The 27,034-nt window shown below is 35.8% G+C and overlaps 1 protein-coding gene across 2 annotated transcripts; it reads left to right on the forward strand.

The window, feature by feature from the left end:
* The first annotated feature begins 847 nt into the window (after nucleotides 1–847).
* Nucleotides 848–25,561, forward strand: ACTR10 (actin related protein 10). Of its 2 annotated transcripts, XM_004279307.3 has the most exons (13): nucleotides 848–1,041; nucleotides 3,166–3,238; nucleotides 5,130–5,212; nucleotides 6,461–6,569; nucleotides 8,209–8,316; nucleotides 10,540–10,607; nucleotides 10,875–10,954; nucleotides 15,394–15,429; nucleotides 19,331–19,410; nucleotides 19,490–19,563; nucleotides 22,111–22,192; nucleotides 23,639–23,840; nucleotides 25,150–25,561. In XM_004279307.3, exons 1-13 carry the CDS (start codon nucleotides 965–967, stop codon nucleotides 25,329–25,331), a joined length of 1,254 nt encoding a protein of 417 aa, XP_004279355.1. In that variant the 5' UTR covers nucleotides 848–964; the 3' UTR covers nucleotides 25,332–25,561. The 2 variants fall into 2 exon arrangements, with proteins under 2 accessions (XP_004279355.1, XP_049561585.1); XM_049705628.1 differs by lacking the exons at nucleotides 5,130–5,212; nucleotides 6,461–6,569 and having other exon boundaries at nucleotides 883–1,041.
* The last annotated feature ends 1,473 nt before the right edge of the window (nucleotides 25,562–27,034 follow it).

Genomic DNA, 27,034 nt, shown 5'->3' on the forward strand with positions numbered 1-27,034 from the left:
TACAGTAGGTAAGAAAGACACACTGGGGAAAAACAGGTCATTCCCCTTTCTACAGTCATAGAGACAAGGCACCAACCTACGCCACTGACTCCAGTTTTCACGGGCAATTTCAGCAGAAAGAAAACAGACCTAACCTAACTTTTCTCAGGTTACACAGTTCCTCAGTTTTAGAGTAAACAGGAACCCGATTCAATGTTCCTTCCATTAAACCACCTTGATTGTTCCTCCACAGACAGATTTGTAGATGCTACTGCTTTCTTCTAGATTAAAATTAACTTTCAGCAGAATGACCCCCAAATAAAAATTTGTACGTGTTCTTTTCTAAGGCATCAGTAGTACAGGCTTTGAAATCAGAAAGTCTTGGGGTCCAATCCTGGCTTGGCGGTGGGGCACTGGGAACATTACTTCGGTTCAAACACGTAAGGAGGTAACACCTACTTCCGATATTTCTTGCGAAGAATAAATGATAGGCAAAACACCTGGCACAGCAAATTTTGTCCCAAGACTGCAGGAATCAAAGCTTTTGGGGTTGTGACTTCTCTCAGCGTCCTCTGCAATGGAGAGGTTCAGCGATCTAAGCACAGAAGCTCTCGAAAGGACCCCAGCCCCTGCGCCATTTGAGGGCGTGTCCGGAGGGAAGGACGCAGGGGTTGGCTCCGCCCCAACTCGGGGCACCCGGCGCGCCTGATCGCCTCGGTCCTCTGCATCCCCCGCATCCAGATCAGCAGCTGCCTGCACCCGTACCTTCCTAGTCCCCGGGACGCGGGCTCCTGCGAGGGTTCAAAGCCCGACGCGGAGTGAGGCACAGCCAGGGACAGCCCGGGCCCTGTGCGCCGCGGCCACGCGAGGCCCCCGCCGTCGCCACCACCTGCGCGCCGTCGCCCCAGCCCCGCCCCCGAGAGCCGAGAGCTGTCGGCAGCCGAGGTCTGGCAGCGCTCGTCTCCTTGCCGGCTTGTTTACTACCATGCCGCTGTACGAGGGCCTGGGGAGCGGCGGAGAGAAAACGGCGGTCGTGATAGACCTGGGAGAGTCTTTTACCAAGTGAGTGGTCGCGGCGCCAGCTGCCGTCGTCCCGAGGGGAGGGCGGGTAGCCGAGCCCCAGGCCCAGCCCGGGTCCTCGTCGCAGGCTCCAGAGGCGGCTTGTTCCGTCTCCACTTCTTCCCCCAGGACCCGCAAATGACGGCCCTTGTTACTTACACCGTGGGCGATGCAAATCCCGGGAATCCGGTGGAGCGGTCAAGTTCTGACTCCTGGAGAGGCCCAGGAGGCTTCGGGAAAGTTGCCTTCGTTGTTGCCCCGGTCGTCACCCCAAACTGAACAGACTCTTTGGGGTCATCTATGCAGGGGATGACAGCGATGACCTAGGCCCCGCTTATCTGGCTTTATCTGCTTAGGGAGGTGGCAACCGAACTGTAATGCTTGATGACGACCTCCGTTATTAAGCATTTATTGAAAAGGGATGCTATTGGTGTTGGAAATTCAAATATGTTTAAGACAGGGTTACTGCTTCCCAAGAGTAGGAAGTCGAATTAGGAAGGCTGAATGCATGAAAAATTGAAACCCTATAGATAATTCTCTAGAGAGTCTTCGTTGCTCCCACCCACCAACTCTTAGATTAGGAAATTTAGCATTTTAAAAGGCAACTTGTAAACACTAGAGTAGTGGTTTTCAGCTTTTTGGATGGCATAGATCCCTTTGACGACCGAAAGAAAGCCACAAATACACAAACCTTAAAATATTTGCACACAATTTCAGGGGTTGGTGGACCATCGCAGTGGTCCTTGGACTCCGGATTGAGAGCCCTTGTACTGCTCTCAAGAAAAAGGAACGTGACAGCCAGAATTGCATCTTCTATCTGAAATGGAAACATTTGAAAAAATTTTGTATGTCTCTGAACAGTGCCTGACATGTAGTATGTGTTTAATAACTATTTGTTGAACAAGTGGTCAAAAGAGCCTATTTAAGAATTGGAGGGAATTCCCTGGCGCTCCAGTGGTTATGACTGGGCATTTTCACTGCCGAGGGCCAGGTTCAATCCCTGGTTGGGGAACTAAGATCGCACAAGACGCCCAGTGCTGCCAAATAAAAAAAAAAAAAAAACAGGAAAATTGGACTTCAGGTGCTCCAGAATTAGATTAAACATAGTCCTTGGTTCATGTTATTCTCTTACTGTTCTAAGCAAGATGCTCCCATAATTATATATTTTTATTTATTTTTAAAGGTTTATTTAAATACCATAGTAAGTACCTTGAGGCTGACACCCAAAGATAATTATTTTAGGTATGCTGTGGAAATGAGAAATGGAACTACTATATAGGAGGACGGTTATTGACAAAGACAACAGGAGGGTGATAAGATGAGTTTGTGCATCCTGGGGAATTTGAGGAGCACTGGTACAAGTCAAGTAAACATGGGGATGTGACTAAAAGAAGATGGAGAGAGCTATTTGGGAATAGGAGGAGAGCAGTACTGAAAACCAGACAGGACAAGGAAAGATATTAAGACTAAACTTACATGGCAATCCTTTTTAACAACATTTTTAGCAAAGTTTTGTTTTACGTGAAACAGAAATGGAAATACTTAAATACTCTAGAAAGGAGAATAGTTTTTTAAAAGGGATGAAATATTTTATGCAATTTAAAAAATGATAGCAGTGAAGACTAACAATATGGGCAGAATCTTATTTTATGAATTCATGATGTGTGAACAGTGTGATTATAATTATGTCACATATAAAACTAGACCAAAGGAAATGCATCAATATGGAAGCTGATATTAGAATGATGGAATTATGAGTAACATGAATTATAGACATGAAGTCAGATAGTGGAGTACAGATTCAGGACTGTAGAGATGTGTTACCTAAAATTCAAGTAAAATTAAAAACAGAAAAAAAAGTAAATGCGACCCTAAAATAATACGCTGGTTTATTTCACTGTCACTAATTTGAAACAATTTTATTTTTTACCTTTAATACATAATTATGAATAGATGGTACTAACTTTTCCTTAGTTTTTTTGTCCCTTTGAATACATCAGAGATGTTTCTAGTTGTTTTTGTGACCACTACTTTGAAAAAAAATACAGAAAAACTTGTTTCTGTGACAAATATATAAAAAGAATGTTATAATAAGTTGAATTGTTTCAATTTTCTATTTATTTGTAGATGTGGATTTGCTGGAGAAACTGGTCCAAGATGCATAATTCCTAGTGTGATAAAAAAAGCTGGCATGCCTAAGGTATTTTTTTTATGACAAATTAGCAAAATAAATGCTGTACTGTAAAATATTTTTAAATGTGACTTTAAATAAGATTGATTAGAACAGTGCTAAATGTATAGCTTAGACTGTATTCCAAGAAAACTTTTTTGATTCTTTATTTAGGTTTAATTTTGCATACCGTAAAATTCATCTATTTTAAGTGTGCGATTCAGTGATTTTTAGTAAATATATCAAGTTGTGCAGCCATCACCACAGCTCAGTTTTAGAACATTTTTGTCATTCCAGTAGCATCACTAATGCCTACTTATAGTTAATCCCCATTCCCACCCCGAGCCCACCACGGATGTTCTTTGTCTTATAGATTTGCTTTTTCTATTTAATGTATATAAATGAAATTATATAACATTAAGAGAAAGTTTTTGAGCTCAATAAAATAATTGCCTGAGCCTTGTAATGTAATTATAGAATCATTTTATTCTTACCCTGTTCAGAATATGAGCCAGGTCCTCATTTCTTTATCTGTAATTCAAAAGACCTGTGAAAAACACAGTTTTTAAAAGCAAGTCTTGCCAAAGTTAATTTTGTAGAGTAGGAATTGTAGAACAATAGAAAGAATAATTTTACATGCCATAAAATTTGCCTGTAAAATCAAATACAGATTTTTGTACCATAACTTAATATTTGCATTCCTGAAAAACCTCTTCTTGATAGCAAACAAAAACAGGTTTTGGGGAAAAGTAGGTTGGGGTAGATTATTTAAAACCCATGAAACTTTGTAATCCGAGCATTAGAAAAACAAAAATTAATACCTCAGGAAAAAATTGGAATAGCTTTGAGTTGCGATTGAGTGTGGCTGGAAACTCTCTTGGGGATATTTAAAATAAAATGAAATAATTGAAACTGTTGGTTGGTGGGTGCTGAGACAATGCAGATATAAAAATGAGCTCTGAGCCTCTCTGGCTGTTGTTAAGGTGGGACCAGGAAGAAATGCAGCCCAATAAAGAGTCTTGAAGGGGTCCACTCTGTTACGGGAGCCCCTGGTACACGGGATCATTTAAACTTTTTAAAAATAGATCTGAAAGAATGCTGATTTGTGTGACCACTGAGTTGATGACTTTCTTTACCTTGATGAAGGTTATAACTCTGCTGTCATCATTTCAGCTCCTCTTGCCTAATATGAACTGTACAACCTTCACATCATATAGACATTATTCCCTTATTTAACAAATATGAGCATATTTGTTTTCATAAAAGCACATATTGGAGCAAGATACAGTAAATGGAGCCCTTGTGATGTGTTAGTGTTGACTTAGCACCCATGGTTTGGTAGGGTTTACTTTAGTGCTAATGGTGCATGTTTTCATTTTTGCCACACATATTTATGAGCTGTTTACTTTGTTCCTGGCACTGTATCAGTTGAAGGAGGATATATCATAAGCAAGCCAGAAGTAGTTCTTGCCCCATGGAGTTTGTGGTCTAATGGGAAGGTAGACATTTTACAAGTAATTAAGTGGGGTGATGCTACAAAAGAAAAAGTGTCAATGCTTTGGGAGTAAATAACAGGGACTGAACCAAGTCTGGAGTATTTGAGGAAGCCTTTGATGCTTTTTAATTGATGCTGCTTTTGATCGGTGATGCCAAAATAATGTCAGATGGAAGAAAAATGTGATGAGTACAGCTCTTTACTTACTGTGGACACAGATTTTTATTCCATAAACCAAAACATTTTGTCATCTTGGACATGCCAGTTCTTAAACATTTCTAATTTAAGTGATTAATCTATATTTGATGTTTGTATCTATTCTCAATACAAATTGTTTAGAAAATCCATTAGAAAAATAAATAAGCATGTTTTAGTTTGAGATTATTTTATTATTATAAATTAATAAATCATTTTAATTTTTTATAGCCTATCAAAGTTGTACAATATAATATCAATACAGAAGAATTATATTCCTACCTAAAGGAATTCATCCACATACTGTATTTCAGGTAAAATGCAATTGTGTTTCCCCCGCCCCCCAGCTTTTCCTAGTGCCCATCCTACTGATATTTGGTTGTATTATTTCTAATGCAAAAAAAAGGTTAATTTCCATTGCCATTTTAACTTTCTTATTTTCGATCTTTTCAAAAATATATTTGAAGACTAGGAAACTAGCAAGCATAAGGAAATATTGAAAATAAGTCAAATGTCTATTAATAAAGAGGATTGGATAATTTAATTATTGTACATCCATATAGTGAAACACTATATTGTCATTTAAAAAGTTCTGTATCTATATGTACTGATACAGAAAGATGTCTTAGATATTCTGATAATTGAAAACATGTTGCAGAACAACATCTATGGAATGAATATTTTTGTTAAAATATATGCGTATACATACACAATAATGAAAATCTATAAACTGCTGTAAGTGAAAGTTTCTGGGTAGTAGAGGTATATGGTATTTTTGTATTTTCCAAGTTATAAGCTTCTATAATATTTGGAGTCTTGTGAGCATATACTACTTTTGTAGCTTAAAAAAAGAAAATATCTTTTTAATGGCTCAACTCAGTATTCATAATAGGCTATAGTTTTTGTTTTCTGAGATAAACGAGTTCATAGATGTAAATTTCCTGACACAGTACATGGCACGTAGTAAGAGTTCAAAAATGTTATCTTTCTATGGCATATATATTGATATATACCATGGAATACTACTGAGCCATAAAAAACCCCCGAAATTTTGCCATTTGCAGCAACATGGATGGATTTGGAGGGCATTATGCTAAGTGAAACAAGTCAGACAGAGAAGACAAACACTATATGATATCACTTCTTTGTGGAATCTAGAAAATACTACAAACTAGTGAATATAACAAAGAAGAAGCAGACTCACAGAGATAGAGCGCAAACTAAGGGCTACCGGGGCAACATAGGGGTGAGGGAGTGGGAGGCACAAACTACTGGGTGTACGATAGGCTCGGGGCTGTATTGTACAACACAGGGATAGAGCCAATATTTTGTAATAACTGTGAATGGAAAATAACCTTTCAAAGCTGAATAAAAAATTTTAAAACATTTAAAAATTTAAAAAATGAAAACGTGATCTTTCACAGATAAAATGAAGATGTCTTTTTGTTGTAAAGCTTCTTAAGTGAAGGTGGTACGATTTCTCTAATCTTAACAAATTGCATTATGTACCAAAATAAATACAAACTTTTATTTACTTTTAAAACAAAACTATCACTTTTCAGGCATCTATTGGTGAATCCCAGAGACCGCAGAGTTGTGGTTATTGAGTCGGTATTATGTCCTTCCCACTTCAGAGAGACACTCACTCGTGTTCTTTTCAAGTATTTTGAGGTACCTGTTTTTTATGTTGTTGTTTTTAGTAGGTACTCAAAGCTTAAACTAAAAGGTCCTCATTTTATTTCCTTCATTGGAAAGAGGAATTGGATGACAAAATAAACTGAATCCTTTACAAATTGACCGTTTATTTTCTTTCTTTGTGTGGTTACTTCATGCGTAATAAGCATTTCATCTAATACTTAGATAATTGAAGGTTTCTTTTTATTGCTGTTTCCCTTGTTTGTTTAGTTTAGTACAGGTTTTAAGTTTTGGGACTTCTTTCTGAAATTAAAAGTTATATTCTGTGCTGTGAAGTTGATGTTTTTCTTCCAGGTCTTTTCTAGTTTTCATTGTTTAGTTATGCTGACTGTTCTAAATTCTCCAATTCTTTCATTTTAGGCTTTAAATTCCCCTTAAATGGAGTATTCAAATAATGTCTCCCATAGAGTAAGTGGGCAGTGCCAGGAGTGACTCTTATATCTTGATATTAGTAATACTACTTGTAGCTTTCATTTTATAGGAGTCAAGATTATTTTAAAGACCAAAATTATGACTTAAATGATTACATTTCATAGTAGGCCAGAATCTTTATTATTTAACTTTTTAAAAAAATCTCTGCCTTAGGAATTTAGAGTTTTTCAGCAATTTAGAAGAATGTATAAAATGTGTATAGTATATAAGAAATTAAGCACATGTAAATGTAATTTTCATACATTCTACTGAACACAAAATATATCAAAAATCACAATGTATTTATGAGATAAGGGCAGTTAATATTTCTAAGTTATAATTTGGTAAGACAGGCACAGAGAAACAGGTTACATACCCTCCTGTACTTACTGATGTCACTAATTCAGGAATTTGGTTTGCAATAGGGAGAACACAAAACACAGCAGGAAGTCACTTTAGCTCTTACCTGAATAAAATAGATGATTTTCTGTATTTTTACTTGAACTTAGCATTTTAGTTATATTTATGTTAGTATGCTTATCTGGTGTATAACCAGAATACCTGCTGTACTTAGATAAAGGAAATATAGCCATTATTTTGTTTGCCACATGGTTATTATGGACTTCCATATTTTGATTGAATATTTACCTGATATTTGGGATGTCACCAGATCTGGCAAATTTTCACTGAAAAATGTCACTTAGAGCTAAGGATTTTTGTAGTTCTTCAATTTAATTTTAACTGCTATATTATAATATTTTTAGAATATAGTTCATATTGTGAACTTTGTGAATGAGGACAATCAAGAATTCTTCTTCTGTATTTCTATTTTGATGATAAAGGCATCTCTTTATTTTTTAAATTTAGCATCTTCCTTTGAATGTATGTTTCTGGACCTCTTCTTTTATCCTTTTCAGTTTTCCCTCCAAAAGAGAACTGAATTAATAAAAATGCTTCATAATTGTCATTTCAGAATGAAAAGACTTAGAGAACTTAAAGAGTGTTTCTGTTTGTTACGGTGTATTTTGTTTATTGTGTAAATTCAAATAAATCAACTAATTCTTAATTTAGTGCCATAAAATGGTTGAGTAGGTATCATAATTATGAATTTTTTCAAATATATTTGAAATGTAAGGGAAACACCTTCAACTACTGACATTCATTCTGGTTTTGTTGTTGTTGTTTTGGATTTGTTGTTTTCTAGGTTCCATCTGTCTTGCTTGCTCCAAGTCATCTAATGGCTCTTCTTACACTTGGGATAAACTCTGCCATGGTCCTGGATTGTGGATATAGGGAAAGCCTGGTGTTACCTGTATCTTTTTTGTAAACCAGCTAATTTTGCAGTTTTTACTCTACTTTAGAATAATTAGGCTTATTACAAATTGTTTTTATTGCATCAAGCTATTTTGGGTTATCATGTACAAATATGACATATGGAAAAAATTCACAGGATTGTGAGACTTAAATTTACTTTTTGTAGAAATTGTCATTATGACTTGGTCCCAGTATAAACTCCAGAGATCAGACCTATTACGTTCAGTTTTTAAGAGGAATATCCGCTAATTAGGATGTGTCAAAGAAGATGGGTAGGATAGTCAAGTTCTAAGAAAAGATCATATGGAGAATAACTGGAAACAGAAATGAAAAAGTTAGGGACTTCCCTGGCAGTCCAGTGGTTGAGACTTTGCCTTCCAGTGCAGAGGGTGCGGGTTCGATCCCTGGTTGGGGAGCTAAGATCTGACATGCCTCACGGCCAAAAAGCCAAAACATAAAACAGAAGCAATATTGTAACATATTCAATAAAGACTTTAAAAATGGTCCACGTCAAAAAAAAAAAGAAAAAGAAAAAAAGGCAGATGTAGATTAGTGGTTACCAGGGGCTAGAGGGAGTGTAGAATAGGGGAATGAAAAATAAATAAATAAAAATAAAAAAATTTAAATAAATGAGAAAGTTAAATCAAAAGTTAAAACTTAAATGGCAACGTGAAATCTGCTTTCAAATAGCTGAAGGGCTCACTGTGGAAAAGTAAATAGATTTTTTTTTCAATCTATTTCCTGAGGCTATGATGGGGGCAGTATGACAGCTAAGCTTCTTTCTAGTTGTATGATTTTGGTCAAGTAGCTTAATCTCTTTTGGGCTTAGTCTCACCTGTAAAATGGGAATCATAATAATTCCGCCTCATAGGGGCATTGTGTATCTTGAGTGAGATAATGTATGTAAAATATTTAGCATAAGACCTCGCACGTAAATTGCACAGTAAGTGCTGTAGTTTTTATATCATTTGCCATTAGGAAGAACTCCCTAGTAATTTAAGCTGTTCCACAATGAAATTACTGACTATAAACTGATCCATTCCCCATCATTAGAAGAATTTAAGTAGAGTATAGGTAAACATCTCTTAGAAATGTTACAGTAGACATTTGCTACATTTGAAAAGGAGTTTGAAGTACATAAATGCAAGACGCTTGCAATTTTGAGACCTATGTGTGTATTTATTAGAAGAAGTACTCATGGGAAGGAAATCAAGAATCATTAGCTCCTAAAGAACTAAATTAGGCAATAGCTTTTTTAAATATAAAGTATTTTGTGTGTTAGTCCCTGCAACAAAAGTATTATTCTCTTCATTATATGATTGAAAGTTGAGATGGTAGTTGACCCAAGTTAATATTAAGTGTATAGCCAAGATATAAACCCATGTTTGTCTCCAAAGCCAGTGCTCTTAACAATATACTTTTTTCTTTTTCATAAATAATGTACTTATGAAACATCAGCAAAAACAATATATAAAATAAAGTAGCAAACCCACAGTACAGTATTGTCCACTATCCTCTCAGCTCTGATAGAAATACAGTGTGAGACATATGTAATTTAAAATTTTTCTAAGAGCTACAAATTTTAAAAGTTCAGGGGCTTCCCTGATGGCACAGTGATTGAGAGTCCGCCTGCTGATGCAGGGGACATGGGTTTGTGCCCCGGTTCGGGAAGATCCCACATGCCGCAGAGCGGCTGGGCCCGTGAGCCATGGCCGCTGAGCCTGCGTGTCCGGAGCCTGTGCTCCGCAACGGGAGAGGCCATTAGTAGTGTATTTTATCTAGCCCAATGTATTTAAAATACTATCATTTCAATATATAGTCAATATAATAAATTATAATGAGATATTTTACAGGTTTTTTTTTTATTACTAAGTTTTCTGTGTTTGCTGTGGAGGTTATTCTTACAGCACATCTCAATTCGGACCAGCCATATTTCAAGTGCTCAATAGCCACATGTGGTCAGTGGCTACATTGTTGGACACCCAAGCTCTAACGAATGAATTGTGTGTGTGTGTGTGTGTGTATATGTGTGTATGTATATGTTTAACTGTTTTCTTTGGAGAAGGAAAAAGACTCTTTGATTTTTCTGTAACTCTTTTTAAAAAAAGAAATAAGAATTTGCCAGCCAAGCTGATTTAGAACAATAATGCAGAGGTGAAGAAAATACTGAGGGAAACACATTTTACCTCCTAAAATAGTAATACCCTTGACTGCCTTATAGATATATGAAGGAATCCCAGTACTGAATTGTTGGGGAGCACTCCCCCTAGGAGGAAAAGCTCTTCACAAGTAAGTTTCTTGGCATTTAGCACATTTGCTTCACCTGTGCCAAAAAAATGCAAATTTTTTTTACAGTGATCAATAGAGGACTTGTAGTATGGACATTTAATGTTATTTATTCCATTCTTTACTAGCCTTGAATATATTCATCTTTTAAGGGTAAAACCACTTTTATTTAAAGCATCATGATCTGTTATGAAGTAAAAGTATTAAATAAGAAAAGGACATCAGTTGCATTATTGTAATTCCAGTAACTTTTTTTTTTTTAATCTTCAGGGAGTTGGAAACTCAACTATTGGAACAATGTACTGTTGACACAGGTGCTGCTAAAGAACAGAGCCTTCCCTCTGTGATGGGTAAAATCATTATAAACTTTGAGTGGTTTACATTCCCTTTTCGTTCAACTCATTTCCCCCCCCCCCCATTGCATAGCTATTCTCTTTTTCTCACATCACTCTGGTGACATGGCTCCAATTATAAGGTCATCATTGAGCTGTTAATCACCAAACCCAGTAGTTGAATTTTATTCATTCTTTCCAGAACTTTTGACATTATGGATTATCATATACTCTTTTTAAAAAAATTTTATTGAAGTATAGTTGAATTACAACGTTGTTAATTTCTGCTGCATAGCAAAGTGACTCAGTTATACATATATATACTTTTTTCATATTCTTTTCCATTATGGTTTATCACAGGATATTGAATGTAGTTCCCTGTGCTATACAGTAGGACCTTGTCGTTTATCCATCCTATATATAATAGTTTGCATCTGGATTATCATATACTCTTTTTTTTTTTTTTTTTGATACGCGGGCCTCTCACTGTTGTGGCCTCTCCCGTTGCGGAGCGCAGACTCCGCAGCCATGGCTCACAGGCCCAGCCACTCCACGGCATGTGGGATCTTCCCGGACTGGGGCACGAACCCGTGTCCCCTGCATCGGCAGGCGGACTCTCAACCACTGCGCCACCAGGGAAGCCCTGTCATATACTCTTGTTATTATCTCTTCCCTTGGCTTTCAGGACTTTTCTTCCTTTATGGTTTTCTCTTATTTCTCCAAGTATTCCTTCTTAATTTCCTCTGTTCTTGCTTTCTCTGCTGATATTCTTCTAGCGGTTTATTTTTTGTTTCTTTTTTTCTTCCTACTGTCTTTTTAAAAGTGATCTCATGGGGCTTCCCTGGTGGCGCAGTGGTTGGGAGTCCGCCTGCCAATGCAGGGGATGCGGGTTCGTGCCCCGGTCCGGGAGGATCCCGCGTGCCGCGGAGCGGCTGGGCCCGTGAGCCATGGGCACTGGGCCTGCGCGTCCGGAGCCTGTGCTCCGCAGCGGGAGAGGCCGCAGCGGTGAGAGGCCCATGTACCGCAAAAAAAAAAAAAAAAAAAAAAGTGATCTCATGTGTTCCCGTAACTTCAGCTACATCAATATGCTGTTGGTTCTTAAGTGTATCACTGGGCCCAACCCTTCTTCTAAACTTCATATTCATAATTCCAATTGATTATTAGATATAAACTAGGCATCCCTCTCGGCACCTCAAACTTAAGACTTCCAGAAGTAAATACATTATCTCTTTCCCTAAATTCATTTTAACAAATCATGGTTAGATAAAGATAATATCTTACTGAGCTCCCATTTTAGATAACTGGGAGTTTATCAGTCCTTTCAATTCTCCCTCAGAAATCTCTTTTTCATCTCTTTTTTTTCTGTCCTCCACAACACAGAACATCGGAAAACAAAGACGTCAACTAGGCCCTCATTGCTTCTTGCTTGGATTATTACAGGAGCCTGCTTTTTGGACCCATTTAGTCTATTTCACACTGTTAGCAGGAATAACTTTCACAAAATTAATCTGATTACATTTCTCTTTTGCTTGAGAATTTTTGCTGGCCTCCACAGGTTAAAACCCAAATTATCTGTTTGATATGCATGTTTCTTCACAATCCGACTTTATTCTACCTCTTAGCTTTAACTACTAAACTCAACCCTTTGCACCTTATTTCAGCTACAGTAAATTTCATACATCTTCCTGGCACCATTGTTCTTCGACAACCCTGTGCCTTCATTTATACTATTTCTTTACCTGGGATGTTTTTCTTTACCTATTTGGGTTTTTGATCCCTCTGCATGACTCAACTGAAAGATCATCTCGATTGTGAAACCTTCCTCATTTTCCCTAAGCAGAATAAATTGCTCCCTTCTCTGTTACACCCTCAGCAGTATTTATTATAGTACATATAACAGCCTCATTTACCTGATAACTGTTTCCCTCAATAGACTTTGAGAATCTGTGTCTTATTTATTTTTCAAGTGCCTGGGCACTGAATAAATGTTGGAAAGAGAAAGGTGGGTTGTTAGGACATTTATCCTTGCATATATTGTTTTCCTGTTCTTCTTTAGGTAGTTAAGGTAATAGCACATTCTTCATTCTGTAGATCAGATTATTATTTTTCTATTCCAGATAAACTTTGTTACCTTTTTAGTATATCATGATGACAGTTAGTTAATAAAAGATATCCAAAGGTAATAAGTTTAGTGTAGCATCCCAAGTTTGTTTTCTTTTTTTTTTTTGGTGGCCATGCCACGGCATGCAGGATCTTAGTTCTCAGACCAGGGATCAAACCCATGCCCCCTGCAATGGAAGCGCGGAGTCTTAACCACTAGACCGCCGGGGAAGTCTCCCAGATGTTTTTAATAAAGCTCTTCACTAAAACTATGACATTTCCTTAAAATTCTAAACTGTATGTTCTTGGACACCCCTTTCTTTAACCAACTGTCTTGGACTGTGATTCTAATCTTTCCCTCTCATATGCCCCCAAAATCTTGAGTCTGCAATCCTAATAATTGAGGAATTAAATCATATCACTGTTTGCTGAAGGATCCACTTAGGAGGATCAGAAATGCAAATGTATTTTAAATATCTCTTGTCAAGGTCCTTAGCAAAGATTAGATATAAGTCTTACATATACTGGGATATCCTTAAGTGAACTTTGAATGAGCCTCTTTCATTTAGTATTTAGAACCTAGTTCAAAAAAGAATGAATATACTACCTTAAAACTTACAAAGACTAACTTAAGTACATTGATTTGAAAAGTGTACAGTTGATAAGTAAATTATATATAAAATATTGTACTTCTTATTCTCCTTAATTAGCTGAAATTTAAATATGATTTTTCAAAGCCAGAGCCAGTGAATGCCTCTTATTTCTACTCCTCATTTGCAAAGTTTAAATGGCTGTGATTATTCCCTAAGATTGAAAAGTCCCTTCCCAAAGCACCATCTACGCCCAGCTAAAATAAGCCCTTTATTTTGAAGCCTGCCTTCCATGTTGCCTAAAGAAAACTGTTTTTCATATTACCAAATGTCTCTGGCACATGTTGGAATTTATTTGAATATTCCTAGAGAGAGTTTAGCACATGTGAAAAGTTACGGTTTTTAGCACTTATTCTTAAATTTGCAGGTTCTTATAATCTAGTTACATTTCTCTTATCTATTCATAGCCAGGTTTAAATCATTTTGGAAATCTTTATCCCCCTGTGAGATAAATTTTAACATTTAACAATAGGAGTCTTCAAACTTTTTGATCACACACTGACGGCATAGTAAAAAAATTTTGAGCATGTACCTACAATACATATTTATGTCTATATTTATTTATAAACTATATGTGTATCATTATTACTATATTACAAAACACAGAGGTAAGAATTTGGAAAGGACAATATAATAAAGGTAAAATAATAATTCTCAAGTCATACTTACTAATGGTAAATTTTTTTTGCTCCCTCTCAGAAAAGCAATGTGATTAAATATTGTTTATTATTTTTAAAAAGTTATGGCTTAACATTTTGAAAGTGTGGTTTTAATTTTATCTTAATTCTTAGTTTCAGTAGCTGTCATAATGTAAAGATGTAGCTAACAAGATACGTAGCTCCAGATGGAAGAAGTGCCTGATTACCCTTATTAAATCATGATTCCTTTTGTAGCTATAAATTTCTGTCTTCATTGATATAAATAATTTGTTCTTACAGATCAATCAGAATATTTTTACATACTTAACAATGAGTTAAAAATTCTGAGTTTAGAAGATTCTAAACTTAGAAAACTTTGTTTCTGAGTCTGACTTGGAAACCTAGATTTATTGGCAACAAAATCACATAACAGTGGTAACATATGCAAATACTATCTTCTAAAGTCATCCTGTATTATATAGGTTTCTCTGAATAGCTACTTTCTCACTCATTTTTTAAAATGTCACGTTTACCTTGAAAAAAATTAAAAGTCTGTGTGTGATCCTTTTTACAAATATGTATTAGGTTAGCATGTCACTGACAGTCATTTATTATCACAGAAAAGGTAAGCAAACTTGAAACTTCACTTTTTGTAAAAGAAAAGTAAATAGCTCATGTTTAAGCCCTACCATTTCTTCTAAGTACTTTAACACAGATAACCAGCAAATCTTTTTATGGTAGAAAATATTTTCTTGGTCAATTCCTATCTACTGCCAATTATTCTATGATATTTTTAAGGTCTTATTTTTATCAAATTTATGAGTATTAGTGACTTTCTTCAGCACCTTGTGCACATCTGGCTTCAACTTCCGTGCTTTGGCTTAGCTTCGAATGCTGAAGTTTCTTCCCTAAAAGCAAAGTTGATTTTTTTATTTGGCTTTTAAAAAATTATGGTACTTTTAAATTTTTTTTTAGGTTGCTGAAATGGAAAATGGAAATGTGAATGCAATTTTACAGACTGTTTCTGCTTATAAAGTTCTGTAGTTCTAAATAAAAATTTCTGTTTTAGGTTCAATTCCAGAAGGTATCTTGGAGGACATTAAAGGTAAACTAAGTTCCCATTTTTGTCCCCTTCATCATTAAGTATTCATTTGGAGGGCAAGTGTTTCTAAGTATTTACACAGATATAAAATATATTAAATTCATAATGTAATATCCTAAAAATATTTAACATTTAGGCTATAGAATAACGTAAATAAAATATTGGTTTTTCTTCAGATTTATGGAAGCTTTTGGTATTACTTTTTTTTTTTGGCCACACCATGTGGCTTGCAAGATTTTAGTTCCCTGACCAGGAACCCAGGCCTTCGGCAGTGAAAGTATGGAGTCCTAACCACTCGACCACCAGAGAATTCCCTTTTGGCATTACTTTTGATGTATTATTATTTTTATTTATTTATTTATTTATTATTATTTTTTTTTTGCGGTACGCGGGCCTCTCACTGTTGTGGCCTCTCCCGTTGCGGAGCACACGCTCCGGACGCGCAGGCTCAGCGGCCATGGCTCACAGGCCCAGCTGCTTCGCGGCATGTGGGATCCTCCCAGACCGGGGCACGAACCCGTGTCCCCTGCATCGGCAGGCGGACTCTCAACCACTGTGCCACCAGGGAAGCCTGATGTATTATTGAAGAAACTTCTCAATGATAGAGTATAGAGAGTTACTAGGGAATTAGTAGTTTTCACAGTATGAATTAACAGTTACATTACTTATGAAAGCCACTGATTTTATGTTGTTTAGCATTTTTTTAAACTCTAGTATTTTAAAGGTCATTTTTATAAGGTCAGTCATTTTACTGACTTCAGAAATTCTACAGTTGGGTAAAGTATATTAGATTCACTTTAATAAGATATGTTACTTCTCCTTTACTAGAGTGTATTTTTATGATAATATTTAAATTGAGTTTTCTGGTATTTTGATTCACTAAAAGGAAAAGCAGTTAAACTATAATGTAATGTTCTTCATTACTGAAAGTGTCATGTAAAATTAATACTCTAGAATATTTAATAGAGAATTAGACAATAATGGATTTTAGAGTTAAATGGGACCTGGAGATAATCTGGTACAATTGGGTCCCTGAAATATTAAGTGATTTGTTCAGTGTCACACAATAGGTAGGGTTAGACCTAGGGCTGCAAAATGGATCTTGTTCTTCATTATATTGCTTACTTATGTTGTATAATTACCTAAAATCTCTTCAGTTATTATAAAATTTCAGTCATTTGTACATGCTTATTGCAAAAGCTCAAGTAATACAGAAATATCTCAAGTGAAATAAATAGTTTCCCTTTTGTTCTTCCAGTCCTATCCCCTATGATGTAACAGTTGATAATTCCTTGGAATGTTTCTTTCCATATAGCTTCCATCTTGTGAAAAGATGTTCAACTTTCCCATTACCCAGGGAAACATCAGATTGGCAAAAATTTGAAAGATAGACATTTAGTATTCATGAGATTATGGGAAAATTAATATATTGCTATTAGTAAGAATTGAAAATTAAACTCTTTGGAAAGCATTCTGACAAATATATAAAAATTGAAAAGTGTGCATCCTATCTAAGAGGGTATGTTGAATGAAATTTGGTGACTTCATAATAAGGAATATCATATAGCTTTTATTTATTTGTTTTTTAAAATATTTATTTATTTAATTTTTGGCTGCGTCGGGTCTTAGTTGCGGCACACAGGATCTTTTGTTGCGGCGCGTGGGTTCTCTCTAGTTGTGGTGCACAGGCTTAGTTGCCCCTGCATTGCAAGGTGGATTCTTAACCACTGGACCACCAGGGAAGTCCCACCATATAGCTTTTTAAAAGGAGGAGCTAGATGTATTGATTTGGAAGGATATCCATAATGTATTAAGGGAAAAAGCATGTTGCTGAATAATATGTACAGTAGGAACCCGTTTCTATTAAAAACAAATATGCAATACGTACACATACTCTTGCCCACTCATTTATATTAGTTACTTATGTAGTACCTACATTTTTTTCAATTATTTTAAAATCCTTAAGTGTAATTTATCTGTTCTTAGATTTTTAATTCAGTGAATTTGGTTTCCTTAAAGAAGAACACCTTCATATGCCAAGTATGTAAGATGTTGAAGTCTAAGTATTTACCTTGCTTAGTTATGAGGACTTAAAGTGTAAAATATGTAAGTAACTTGAGCACGTAGCTTACTGTCTAGCATATTAGCATATTGTAAACTCTTTTTTTTAAATTGAAGTATAGTTGATTTACAGTGTCTCAGGGTACAGCAAACTGATTCAGCTTTATATATTCTTTTCTTTTTTTTTTTTTCTGGCTGTGCCATGCAATCTATGGGATCTTAGTTCCCCGACCAGGGATCAAACACATGCATTGGGAGCACAGAGTCTTAACCACTGGACTGCCAGGGAAGTCCCCAGTTATATATATTCTTTTTCAGAATCTTTTCCATTATAGGTTATTACAAGATTTTATTGAATGTAGTTTCCTGCGCTATACAGTTCTTGGCATATTGTAGATTCTTAACAAATATATTTTGAATTAGTAAATGAAAAGAATTTTGTATAATATATAAGTTTATGTAAGCATGTTTTGCAAGTCATTAACCAAATCATTAGATTTCTTGCTCTCAACATCAATTTTTAAAAATTAATTAATATATTTATTTGGGGCTTCCCTGGTGGCGCAGTGGTTGAGAGTCCGCCTGCCGATGCAGGGGATGCGGGTTCGTGCCCCAGTCCGGGAAGATCCCACATGCCGCGGAGCGGCTGGGCCCGTGAGCCATGGCCGCTGAGCCTGCGCGTCCGGAGCCTGTGCTCCGCAATGGGAGAGGCTGCAGCAGTGAGAGGCCCGCGTACCGCAAAAAAAAAAAAAAAATATATATATATATATATATATATATATATATATTTATTTGGTCTTCATTGCTGCACATGGGCTGTCTCTATTTGCGGCAAGCAGGGGCTACTCTTCGTTGCAGTGCACTGGCTTCTCATTGCAGTGCCTTCTCTTGTTGTGGAGCACGGGCTCTAGGTACACGGGCTTCAGTAGTTGTGGCACGCGGACTCTAGAGTGCAGGCTCAGTAGTTGTGGTGCACGGGCTTAGTTGCTCCGTGGCATGTGGGATCTTCCTGGACCAGGGCTGGAACCCATGTCCCCTGCAATGGCAGGCAGATTCTTAACCACTGAGCCACCAGGGAAGTCCCTCAACATCAATTTTGTCTCCACTTGAAAAAATTTTTTATTCCTTACCTATTTCTGAAAATAATTTGCACCCGCTTATTATAAAAGGTACTTTGCAACAGAAATAATCTTTAAAAGAATAAATGTTCATAGTGAAAGAAAAGAAGATATAGTGTGCAAGAGGGAGAAAATTATCATGCCAGAAAACCCTAAACTAAGGAGTGTTACTGTAACTAAGACCAAAATTTAGCTTTGTGTTCTGACCAACCAACATTTTTAAAAAAGAATAGGATAGATAAGTAAGATTAGATATAAATCTATCTGGTTCAAAGAGATATGCTGTTCAATTAGAATGGCTACATTTTCATGATGGTAAAATTTATTTTTATTATGGTACTCTTTATACAAGGAATATCAAAGAACATAAGTTTCCTCAAATATGGTTTTGTTTTTTTTTAATGTGGCTTTGTGGAAGACGAACATGGAACATGTCTTATGATTCCTCAGTGAATGAAAAGTTTTTTATATGTGTATAAATTGTCATAAGCTAACTAAAGACGGAGATAGTTTATAAAATTGGAAGGAACAGATGATTAACATGTCCACTTGAATAGAATTGTTTTAACTGGGACATTGATTCAATCACAAACCATAACAACTAAAGACAGATAGTTTATAAAATCGGAAGGAACAGATGATTAACATGTCCACTTGAATAGAATTGTTTTAACTGGGACATTGACTCAATCACAAACCATAACAATGTCTCCTTTTCTTTTAAGTGCGCACTTGCTTTGTTAGTGATCTGAAGCGTGGACTAAAAATCCAAGCAGCAAAATTTAATATTGATGGGAATACTGAGGTAAGCTAAAAATAAATGTATATTCTTTTTTTCAGAGGTTGTAATTTGTATACTTATGCTTATGATACTTATATTTCAGCGTCCCTCACCACCTCCAAATGTTGACTACCCATTAGATGGAGAGAAGATTTTACATGTCCTTGGATCAATCAGGTTAGACCTTAATTTTTATGAGCAAAATAATGAACTAAAATAAATTTTTGGCCTGAATATTTGTATAAGCCTTTAGTATTGTTGATTTAATAATTATGTGTTTTTCATTAAGCCTCATCATTCGTGTTTATTTTTATTATTCGACTTTTTAATGTTTTAAAACTTAAAAAAAAATTTTTTTCTGTTCTTCAAAGTAATTCAGAATCAACCATTCTTTGAGATGGAGAATAAAGTATGATACTTTAAAACAGGATTCATCAGACTTTTTCTGTAAAGGACCAAATGGTAAATACCTTAGGATTGGTGGGCCATATGGTCTCTGTTGCAGCTACTCAGCTGTACAGTTGGAGTGCAGAATCAGCCATAGGCAATGTGTAAATGAGTGAGCATGACTTGTGTTCCAATAAAACTTTATTTGCAAAAACAGACAGTGGGCTGGATTTGGCTTGCAGGCCATAGTTTGCTGACTCCTGCTTTAAAACATTGTCTTGTTAGAAAGAATGCATTCTTCCAAATATACTAAATCTTTAGGACCAGTTAGTAATTCACCTTTTTATTATTCATTATTCGGTCTGATGATGCAATATAAGTTGTCAAGGACTTACATGATTATACTGGTAACAATGTAATTTTTGTTTATACCCAAGCTATATAAAATTTGTATTATAAAAGTTTCATCTGTAAAATATTAGATCAGAAGATGCACAGAAAAGAATTATATAAATATAGAAGATCCTGTTAGATTTTGAGATAATTAACATAGAGGTTGAGATACTAGAAGGATGAACATAAATATACAGATGTTAAAGATAGTAGGTTGGGGAAACAAAAAAGTCAGAATGTAACACTTTTTGGTAGTAAGTTTTTATCATTTTACCTTTTAGTTAAGTTATATTCACTAATTTACTACGTAAAAATTTCTCCTGATTGTTTAGTGGAGCCCAGAATAAGAGAAGAAAATAAGTGTTTATTTTCTACCGTAATATTTCATTGCTTAAGTGATAATTGTTAAATTATGTCATTTCAATATCAAATTAACTGACAAAGATTTGGAAAAAGAAAACTGATGCTTTGTGAGTATTTAGCTCAACTGGTAGAAGCACAAGTACGCAGGCATAGAGGCAAGTGACTAACTAACTATGAGTGAGTGAGTGTTCAGCATACTGTAGACCTCAGTATACTGTACTAACAAAATTGACAGGAAGTAGGTTGAATATCAGGAAGAGAATTTTATGTTTTGAAAAAGATTCAGAAATCTTTAAAGTAGTATGCATAGTATGGTCCCAGTTTTATTTTAAAAGATATTGTATGTATATGTATAGCTTTATATTGCATTGGTTCGGGTTCAGTTTGTTTACCAGTTATACAAACCGGAAAATAGTGGCTTCAACAAGATAGAATTTGTCTGTCATTTAAAAGAAGTTCAGAGGTAGATAGTCCAAGGATGGTATGATAACTGCTACCAGTGACCCAAGCTTCCTTCCACCTATCATCTTTGAGGTGTAGCCCTTGTCCTTGGGGTCCAGGGCAGTTGGTAAAGTTAGCTACTCCATCCGTGTTTCAAGCATGCAATCCTAGGAAGGAAAAGAGAAAAATGCTTCCTCTCCTTTTAAAGTGGACTTTCTAGCAGTCCCACATACTACTTTTGCCTCCATCTCATTGTCCGGTACTTAGCTATATCTAGCTGCAAGGGAGGCTGATAAATACAGTGTTTCAACTGGGGAGGGGCATTGTATCCAGCTTATAGGAGTTTTATCTTTTTTTATTTTCAAATAATTACAGATTCACAGGAAGTTGCTAAGATAATATAGAGAGGTCCCATGTACTCTTCACCCAGTTTCTCCCAATGGATACATCTTATGTAACTATAGTACAATATCAAAACCAGTAAATTGGCATTGGTGCAATGTGTATATATTGTTCTGTGTAATTGTATCACATGTAGATTTCCATAATCAGCACCACCACGATCAAGATATAGAACTATTCCATCACAACAAAGATCTTCCTTTTGCTACCAAAAATAACCCTAATAGTTCTATATCTTTTAATTTGAAAATGAACAGGCACATGAATATTTTATTAGGCAACTAGCCATCTTTGCCATGTATTGTTTTTAAAAACAAAGAAATACTTTGGGCTGGGTGGGGGAGGGTCTTGTTTGGTTTTAAATCTGTTGTATCACTACTGATCTGCTTGTTGAATTCTACCAACTGTTACACAATTTCGCTCCTTTTCTGTTATTAGGTTTAAGGTGGACAAAATATTTGTAAATCTATACATAATAATAATAGTTATAGTTAGTACTTAGGGAGTACCTCCTATGTGCCAGGCACTGTTCTATTAACTCATTGAATCTCTATCACAACACCTGTGAGGCAAGTGCTATTATTTTTCTCATTTACAAATACAAACACCTTGTGTTTTAACCATTACTCTACATTAATATAGTACTGGTACCTAAAAATATGTCAGTAGAACTAATGGTATGTACTATGTCATATTATGTGATGCCAACAAAACACTGTCTGTTTTTAATCTCATTAGAGATTCGGTTGTGGAAATCCTTTTTGAGCAAGATAATGAAGAGAAATCAGTTGCCACTTTAATACTGGATTCCCTTATGCAGGTACTTTTATTTTGTAAAAGGTTTCAATTTATGAATACAGCCTTTTACAGAGAAATTTTAAAAATCATATTGTCTGTCTTTTTAATTTTAGCCATTAGTTACATTTTTTAGCTTTTATGTGAAGTTTTATAGTTAATGAGTTTTACTTTGGCACTTATATATGGTACCCACAACATTTCAAATCCGGGATAATATGCTCTATAGACACATCATGCATTTTTTCCATGACAACGATAACAGATTTTTATTTTGTACCTAGTATGGCTTGTAGTTTCTTCAAATGTAGGTTTGTGTAGTATTAAGTTTTTCATTCCACAAGGTATATGTCTCTTTTGTTTAATGACTGTGGGACCATAGAACTCCTATAAAATACTATCACTTTGGGAGATATTGTCTACCTCTATGGCTCTACTTGAGGACTTTATGAAAAACATAACGTCATTTAAGGACTGTAACATTCCTGATGCTTAGAGGGAACTGATGTGGAAACAATTTTTCTAAGAATGTTATCTTCCCACTCGATAACAGGCTCTGGATATAGTGGATATAGTACCTTAGAAAAATCAGGTTTCCACATGTTTTCCTTACTAAAAAAGAAATGGAAAGTTATTTCTTCTCATGTTCTTTGCATAGCTCAGTCATTCTACCCTGAAAATGAGAATACTCCCATATTACTACTATATTCCCTGTGGAATTTATAAGTCTACACTATTAGCTTTTTAAATCTTTAAGGATTTATATAAGTACATGATAATATTATCATGGGGTTTATTTGCCACTTGAAAAACTCTTGTTAAAGAAACCTTGCTGTAGCCCTTTTTGAGGGATGGGATGAACTAGGAGATTGGGATTGACATATATACACTAATATTATAAAATAGATAACTAATAAGAACCTGCTGTATAGCACAGGGAACTCCACTTAGCTGTACAGCAGAAACTAACACAACATTGTACAACAATTATACCCCAATTAAAAAAACAAAAAGATAAAAGGGCTTCCCTGGTGGCGCAGTGGTTAAGAATCCTCCTGCCAGTGCAGGGCACACGGGTTCAAGCCCTGGTCCGGGAAGATCCCACATGCCGTGGAGCAACGAAGCCCATGCGTCACAACTACTGAGCCTGTGTGCCGCAACTACTGAAGCCCATGCGCCTAGAGCCCGTGCTCCACAGCAAGAGAAGCCACTGCAATGAGAAGACCACACACTGCAATGAAGAGTAGCCCCCGCTCGCCACAACTAGAGAAAGCTCGCACACAGCAGCGAGGACCCAATGCAGCCAAAGACAGATAGATAGGTAGATAAATAGATTAATTAATTAAAGAAAAGAAACCTTGCTGTGGCCCTTTTTTGTAATACAAATGATTACCTAATAATCTGTATATTTTCTTAAATTCAATCCAGCATTATTTATAGTTAATTCTTTTTTCTTTCTCTTTAATAACAGTGCCCAATAGACACTAGGAAGCAACTAGCAGAGAACTTGGTAGTCATAGGTGGCACGTCTATGTTGCCAGGATTCCTCCACAGACTACTTGCAGAAATAAGGTATTTGGTAGAAAAACCAAAATATAAAAAAATACTTGGCACCAAGACATTCCGAATTCATACTCCACCTGCAAAGGCTAATTGTGTAGCCTGGTTGGGAGGTAAGAACTGCTTTTTTTTCTTTTTTGTTTTTGTCTTTGTTTTTGTTTTGTCCATACCACATGTCTTGCGGGATCTTAGTTCCCCGACCAGGGATTGAATCCGGGCACCCCAGCAGTGGAAGTGTGGAGTCCTAACCACTGGACTGCCAGGGAATTCCCAAGAATTTCACTTCTAAAAATAATGATTATATAGTAATTGGTTCCTGAATGACATTACTAATGGTTATATTAGAACAGATGATTCATTGTTCGAAATTGTGTACTTAGTAAACTAATAGAACTATTAAATAATTTTCTTTGAACATTTACTTTTCTTTAAATTATTAGTTTTCAGAATTATATACTTATTTCTCTTATCATTTGCACTTCTATTTTTTTTCAGTGAACTCTGTCCAATTAAAGTCATCCCACATAATGATAGTGATAGCTATGCATTTATTTTAATTATGCTACCATTGCTTAAAACCCTTGTTTTAATTCCTTACAAAGCTAATTTGTGAGCCATATATGAAAACTGATCTCTTTATTTTATAATTACACTATATTTTGTGACTGAGTTTATTGAATGTTTTAGGAAATGATAGTTTTATTAGTTTTATTGAAATACGGAAATAGCCTAATAAAGAGACTACTTTGAAGAGAGAACAATCATAGATGTGTATATTTGTGTAAGTTCTGATATGTGTCTTATGATGCAGTTACAGCTCATAGGTATCAGGATCATTTAGAGAGAAAAAACAAGTCTTGAGATTTAAATTGATACGTATTATATTTCTTATAAAGTAGAATTTGGTCAAAACGTAATTTTGATCTAGGAAGAATGGATTTGGTCACTAAGTTATTTTTTTGAAACTGCCTTGTGGGTCTTTATAAGGTCTTCAGCATAGACTCTTAGGATACTATGGTTGGCTTATTGAGTTTTGCACTGCTGTTTTTTTACTGACATATAATCTTAGAGTGTGGCAAAGAAAACTAAGATTATTATTTCTTGTGTTTACACAGAGTTGAAAATACTTTCCACCTTACTCTACCTCACTCTACCTGCATTTAAACACAGTAATACTTATCATTTTCACTATAATCTAGTTTAGAACATTTAAGTTAGTTTCAACACAGGAGTTATGGCTTAGCCTGTTTTTCAAAATATAGGATATAGAACAACTTAACCGGAATTAATTTGAAGACTGTGAATATGCATTACTGAATTTTACCTATTCTCTCTTGTCTTATAATGAAGTGGACGTATGTGTACATAAAATTTTCCAGTAAAAGTTTTCATATCAGCTATAAAAATATGTTTACCACACAGGAGCTATTTTTGGAGCACTGCAAGACATACTTGGGAGCCGTTCAGTCTCAAAGGAATATTATAACCAGACAGGCCGTATACCTGATTGGTGTTCTCTTAATAACCCACCTTTGGAAATGATGTTTGATGTCGGGAAGGCTCAACCACCTCTGATGAAGAGAGCATTTTCCACTGAGAAATGAAAGTTTGATTAAAATTCAGCTTTGCTTCTTTTCAAATATCAATTACAAGCAAACTGTACAAAGTATATAGGGTGGTGTTAGAGATGACTTTAGTAGAAGTGCAAGCGTTTCTGTAATTATACTTCACATTAGTATTTAATCATTTTGCCTTTGGTGTAATGGTAGAATGGTAGCTGATGCTTATTGAAATTAGTTGTATTTATATCAATAAAATATAGTAAAGCAGTTAATTTTGGAAGTTTGTTGCATAGTTCATTTTTCAAAAAGAACAAGAACATTGTCCCTCCACAATTCACATAATCTGTCCTGGGCATTGGAGACTTCATTAATTTCATTGTGTTCAACAATTATTTTATTTAAAGAATAATGTTACCTTTTCCAGTTATTTCAAGTATTAACATGGGTCTGTGTCTTAAAATCCTTTTGTTTTGATGTTTGTGTCCATGTTATAATTATGCTACTTTTGGGCTGAGAATGTTGGGTAGCATAGTTAAGCATTTGGTAAGGAAAATGGGGAAATGTTCACTTTTTAACTTTACAGTTTATTTTATGAATTGCTAAGAAAAAAGATATTTCATTTTTATGCGGAGATACTCATTTTATGCATTTTTATGAAACTGCTTTATAAACATGTATTCATAATGTCTTTAATCTTTTGTGCTTTTTATCTTCTAAGGCAGGGGTTCTTTGAAATATGTACTCAGTCATTATTTAATTTTTATTTTTGTTTGTTTTTCTTCCTTTGTTTTTAATGAACTGCCTCTTACGAGAATTTTGCTGGTTTCATTCTTTCTAAATACCTATGAAGATGGGAAATATATGCGTATGTATGCTCATAGTCCTGAAGACCGATTATGAATTTATACATTTTCTAGACTATATATCCCAAGTCCATTTTTACTCATAGTTCAATCATTTTGATTGTCCTTTTTCTGGATCCTTCCTACTTTTGCTATATGATTTATGTATGAAGATACCAACACCAAGTCACACTTGAAAGAGCTGGTTCCTGGCATTAAGAACAGGAAAGGATTGGGGCTTCCCTGGCGCCGCAGTGGTTGAGAATCCGCCTGCCAATGCAGGGGACACGGGTTCGAGCCCTGGTCTGGGAAGATCCCACATGCTGCAGAACAACTAAGCCTGTGCGCCACAACTACTGAGCCTGCGCTCTAGAACCCGCGAGCCACAACTACTGAAGCCTGCGTGCCTAGAGCCTGTGCTTCGCAACAAGAGAAGCCACCGCAGTGAGAAGCCCAGGCACCGCAACGAAGAGTAGCCCCTGCTCGCCACAACTAGAGAGAGCCTGCGCACAGCAACGAAGACCCAACACAGCCAAAAATAAAATAAATATATTTAAAAAAAAAGAATAGGAAAGGATTCATTTGTGTGTGTGTGTGCATGTGTGTATGTGTGTGTGTATTACTTTAAAAAATACTACTAGCTCTACTTTGTCACCATGTAATTCTACTTTAGTAGCCCCAAACTAAGATTCATTCAGTATTTATTGACTCTCTACTGCGTACCTAGTATAGTTTTAGATTCTATAACTGCTGCAACAGGAAGACATGGACCTTTGCCCTTAGAGGGGTTGCAGGTTAGCAGAAGTGGATGTGTACACAGGTGATGATAAACAGTGTGGTGTGTGCCATAAAGGGATCAATTGCTTATTGCTGATGTAGTTGTTTCTAACCAGGGAGCCAAGG

This window comes from Orcinus orca, chromosome 2 (genome assembly GCF_937001465.1).
Source record: "Orcinus orca chromosome 2, mOrcOrc1.1, whole genome shotgun sequence".
In the NCBI taxonomy this organism is placed as follows: Eukaryota; Metazoa; Chordata; class Mammalia; order Artiodactyla; family Delphinidae; genus Orcinus; species Orcinus orca.